We start from the raw sequence: 4,825 nt of genomic DNA, 5'->3' as shown, positions 1-4,825 counted from the left end.
CGCTTCTCTAGTTATTAGGGCAATATCAGGCTCTGGAGACCAATAGGTGACCTTAGGCAAGTCACACTCTCTCAGCCATCGCCCCCCCCCCCCCGCCGGAAGGGCCAGAACCACCTTAGGATTCGAAGGCGGACAACAGCAACATCCGAGGTTCCTGCCGCCGGGGCTTTAAAGGAGCAGAGTTCGAATCCCCACCGGCCTGGGAAGGCAGACTCTTCCCTGAAGGACACAGACTGGACATGACCCTAAGCATAAGGGGCAGGGGCATCCAGGGGCAGACCGGCATCCCAGCATCCCCTGCCTGCCTTCCAAAGGGAAGAGGCACAAGGGGACCCCTTCCCCCAAAGGCAGCGGGGCTGGCGATGGCACTCTCGGCCCCAGGGCCTCCTTTCACCAACTGCCTTTTTGCAGCCAAGCAAAGGAGTGTCTTGACATTTAAAAAGTAGTTGTTTAAAGTAATTAAAATGATTAAAAAATTAAGTTAGACATTGCAGATAAGATCCTTAAAAGGATCATCACCTGGAATCTGTTTGTTTGCTTCTTTAAGGCTCTTCGCTGTATCTATATGAATTGCTGGATTTTAAATTTGATTTTAATACCCAGAATGAAAATTAGAAAATTGGGCAAGATTTTGGGTGGCAGGGCACTGAAGGGTCAAAATAGTCAAGGGAAAGAAGCCCATAATCCCCAGCCCCCCACCCGGGGGGCAGTTTTTTAGGGGGCTGTGGGAGAAAAGGTGGCCTTTGGGGCCATTCTGGGGATTCCAGGTGATGTCCATTCTTGGACTGGTGGCCAGTCAAAGAAAGACCCAAAGAGTCATTTGGCCAATGGTCAGCCATTCTGCCAAAGCCTCCCTCCATCAGGCCTTTTGGTGACTCTCTGCTTCACAGTCTCCCCAAAGGACCTTAGCCAAAGAGATGGAGGATTTCTCATTTCCATTTGACTATCCTAGCCATCCTGTTGTTGTTAGTGTCCTCTGTTGTCATCCTCAATTAATCTATTCTATAGTTATGCATTTATGACTTTTAATTGACACCAGATTTCCATCTCAGTTCATGATTGCTATTGTGGTTGTGTGCCTTCCGTCATTTCCAGCTTAGGCATTATATGACTGGAGGGGTTTGCTCTCGCCTTCTCCTGAGGCTGAGAGTGTGTGACTTATCCCCCAAGGCCACCGGGAAGATTTCCAAGGCTGAGCGGGGATTTGAACCCAGGGCTCAGAGTCCTACGCTCAAACTACTCCATGATATTTCCATGTGAATCAACAATACAGCCAGAACGGTGTCGTGACTTGAGAGTTGGGCCGGGAGTCCAGGGGAAGAACCCCGGCTGGGCTCTCTGGGTGGCTTTGGGCAAATCACATACTCTCAGCCTCAGAGAAGGCAAAGACAAGCCCCCTCTGAGCACATTCGGCCAAGATGAGGCTAAGTCGGAAGTGACAACAACGAGAATAAATGACACCCCAGACTTTAAAGCACATTTCCCGCCGGGGAAGCTGGGCTGGCCTCATGGGGAGGGTCCCGGGAGGGAAAGCCTGGACCTGCCCGGCCCCCCGGCCCCGATCCCGACCCCCCTCCAGCCGCGGAGGCAGAGTGGTCTCCGCCGGACAGAGGCTAGTTTTAGAGAACTCTGCCCTAAGCTTCGCATGGAAAGACTTTTCTTTTCAAGCAAGTTTTAACCATTCCATTATGGCCATATATATCACTAACCCAAATATTCATGGTCTCCCTCCCATCTTGCCCTCTGCACTGTTTAGATCTGTGCAATCTATGCCGCGTTTGGTCACCTTTTGACATGTAATTTATGCTGTTTTTAGTTGGGAAGTTTGTAAAGCTTTCGCTGCTCCTTGCCCCCGAATGCCCTTCGGCCAGAAGCAAGGCTGGCCCCCTCCCTGCCTTTCGCCGGGAAGCAAAAAGGATGGGGTCCAGGTAGGCTTTTAGTGTGTAACCATGGGATGGCTTTTATATGGGGGGGGGGGGGGTGTTCGTTATATTCTGGAGTGGGTTTTACTGTGGTTTTAATGTTTGTAATGTTATATTGGTTTTAGCTGATCTTTTAATTTTTATTGTAGCAAGAATTTTGCTTTGTGAGCCGCCTTGGGTCCCTTTCTGGAGCAAAGGAGGCATAGAAATCAAATCAAAATCAAAAATCAAACCGAGAAGAGCCCCCCTCCCAAACAAAAAGAAAGCCGGACCCTGCGCCCTTCCCGGCCCAAAAGGGAGCGGAGGAAAGACACGAGGCGAGCGCCTTCTGGGTAGTAAATGTTTTATGCGAGTAATAAAATAGTGGCTGTAACATAAATAGAAAGGGGCCCGTGACCAGCGGAGGGGCCTCGGGGGCCAACGGACACGAGGCCCCGCCCGACGGGCTCCCTGCCGGGGCTGCGGCGGGAGAGGCGGGGGTCTTTGGCTGTCAGTCCGGCCGGAGGGGCGCCGCCGGGGCTCTCTTTGGGAAAGGAAGGCAGCCCCCTCGGACCCCCCCCTCCCTCCCTCCCTCCCTCCCTCTCGGTCTCCCGGAGGATCAGGGGGCTCCCGCCGGGCGGCGCTCAAACCTTCGGTCTCCTGGTCTCCGGTGGTCGGGCGGGGGTCTTCCCGTAGGCACAAATAAATAGGCGGCGGAGGGTCCTCTTCCCTTTCCCTTGTTAGAAACGGAGGAGGCGGGCAGGAGGAGGAGGAGGAGGGGGGGGCTCTGTCCGGCGGGGAGGGGGTCATTGTCCGGGGGGGCTCTGGAGGGCCAGGGGGAGGGCCAGGGCGAGGGGGCGGCGGGGCGGCGGGGAGGGGGCGGCCTCGCCCGTGTGCGCCTGCGCGTACTCTTCCAGGGGTCCGTGGGGGGCTGCTCCGGGCCCGTTGGGGGTCATGCGCTTCTCCTTCTGGCGCCGGTTGCAGAACCAGACGCGGACGACCTCCTTCTCGAGCTGGAGGGCCTCGGCCAGGGAGGCGATCTCGTGGGCGGAGGGCTTGGGGCACTTGAGGAAGTGGCTTTCCAGAGCCCCCTTGACCCCGACCTCGATGGAGGTGCGCTTCTTGCGCTTGCGCCCCTGGGCCGCGATCTTGTCCAGCCCCGCGGGGCTCCCGCTGCCGGCGTCGGTCTCCTCCAGCCACTTGTTGAGCAGCGGCTTGAGTTTGCACATGTTCTTGAAGCTCAGCTGCAGGGCCTCGAAGCGGCAGATGGTGGTCTGCGAGAAGACGTTCCCGTAGAGGGTCCCCAGCGCCAGCCCCACGTCGGCCTGCGTGAAGCCCAGCTTGATCCGCCGCTGCTTGAACTGCTTGGCGAACTGCTCCAGGTCGTCAGAGCTGGGCGCCTCCTCGTCCGAGAGACCCGCCGAGGGATCCCCGGGCCCCGACGAGGCCCCCGACGGAGCCACCGCCAGGCCCTGCAGCTGCGCCTGGGGATGATGGTGTTGGTGCTGGTGGTGCTGATGCTGGTGGTGCTGGTGGTGGCCCTCCAGGTGGGCCCCGGGGGCCTCGGCCTCGCAGTGCGGGGGATGGTGGTGGGGGTGGTGATGGTGGGGCGGCAGGTGGAGCGGCGAGGCCTGGGCGCTGCCCAGCATCCCTCCGAGGCACCCTGCAGGGTAGGCCGCCTGCGAGTAGAGCAGCGCCGCCGCCGCCGCCTGGTGCCCTCCGGCCGCCGTCGGGGAGAGGGCCGAGGGGCAGCCGCCCAAGTGGTGCGACCCCGAGGCCGCCCCCGACGCCGCCCCGGGGCTGCCCTGGGCCCAGGCGCCCACCCCGCCGACCCCGCCGCCCGAGCCCGCCGGCTGGTGCTGGTGCTGCTGGTGCTGGTGCGGATGGAGCAGGTGCGAGCGCGAGTGGAAGCCTCCGCCGTGGCCGCTGCCCTCGAGGTCCCCGCGCGGGCCGCCGCCTCCGCCTTTGCCTTGCTCCAGGTGGGTCCCTCCTCCTCCTCCTCCGCCGCCGCAGCCCCAGTCCCCGGTGGTGGCGGAGCCCTGGAGCCACTGGTGGTGCGGGAGGCTGCCCAGCGGGTGTCCCGGAGCGGCGGCCAGGCCCTGCAGGTACTCGTGGTGCATCATCTTCTGGACCTCGCGGTAGGCGGCCCCCGGGTGCAGGCGCTCCGACTCCGGCGGCAGGAGCGGGCTTCCGCGGGGCAGGTACTGGGCCGCGGCGGCCATGGCCGGCTCCGGGGCTGGGGCTGGGGCTGGGGCTGGGGCTGGCTGGCGCTCCTCCGCGCGGCGGCTCTCACTGGGGCCCTCGGCGGCGGCGGGGCGGCTTTAGAGGGCCAGCTCAGCCCCACGCGCGGCCACTCCCCCACGCGCGCCCCATTGGCTCCCACAGCCGCCACTGGCAGCCGCCACCGCGCCTCCATAGGGCGCCCCGGCGGAGGGAGACGCCCCCGACCGGTCTGCGGCGCCGGGACTGCCCTTGGACGGAGCCGGTCGGGATAGGGACGGCAGAGTCCCCGACCGGCCCCTCCAGGGCTCTCCCTCCGCTGGCGGGGGCGGGGGCGGGGGCTCCCCTGTGGCGGCCGGGAGAGAAACGGAGCCCCCCGCGCTCGCTCGCTCGCTTCCTCGGAGAAGGTAAGTGTAGCTCCGGACAGGGCTGCCTCGGGGCCCTTCGGGGGCGGGAAGGGACGGCGGGAGTCCGCGGCGTTCCTGTCGAGGGTCCTTTCCCGCACGGGAACAGCTCCCCCGGCCTCCGTGGCTTCCTCCGTCAGTCCGTCCGGCTGCCCTTCTCCGAGGGAGCCTTGCCTCCTTCCGCCTGGCGCTGCTCTGGCCCCGGGGGGAGGGCGGGGGCGCTTAGCCAACTGCTGCTCCGGCCGCCGCCCCCGAGTGAAGGACCAATGGCTGGCCACGGGGCGCCGGAGGGGCACCGGC

The 4,825-nt window shown here is 62.8% G+C and overlaps 1 protein-coding gene across 1 annotated transcript; it reads right to left on the bottom strand.

The window, feature by feature from the left end:
• Window positions 1-2,707: 2,707 nt before the first annotated feature.
• On the bottom strand, window positions 2,708-4,123 carry LOC149304940 (POU domain, class 3, transcription factor 1-like). The gene is made up of 2 exons (XM_089479160.1): window positions 3,401-4,123; window positions 2,708-3,313 (listed from the first exon to the last, which is right to left on the bottom strand). Exons 1-2 carry the CDS (start codon window positions 4,121-4,123, stop codon window positions 2,708-2,710), a joined length of 1,329 nt encoding a protein of 442 aa, XP_089335286.1.
• Window positions 4,124-4,825: the final 702 nt, after the last annotated feature.

The sequence above is a fragment of the Sceloporus occidentalis genome, unplaced genomic scaffold, assembly GCF_023333645.1.
Source record: "Sceloporus occidentalis isolate IW3139 unplaced genomic scaffold, rSceOcc1.0.p SCAF_13, whole genome shotgun sequence".
In the NCBI taxonomy this organism is placed as follows: Eukaryota; Metazoa; Chordata; class Lepidosauria; order Squamata; family Phrynosomatidae; genus Sceloporus; species Sceloporus occidentalis.
This window is presented reverse-complemented; position numbering and strand designations above follow the sequence as displayed.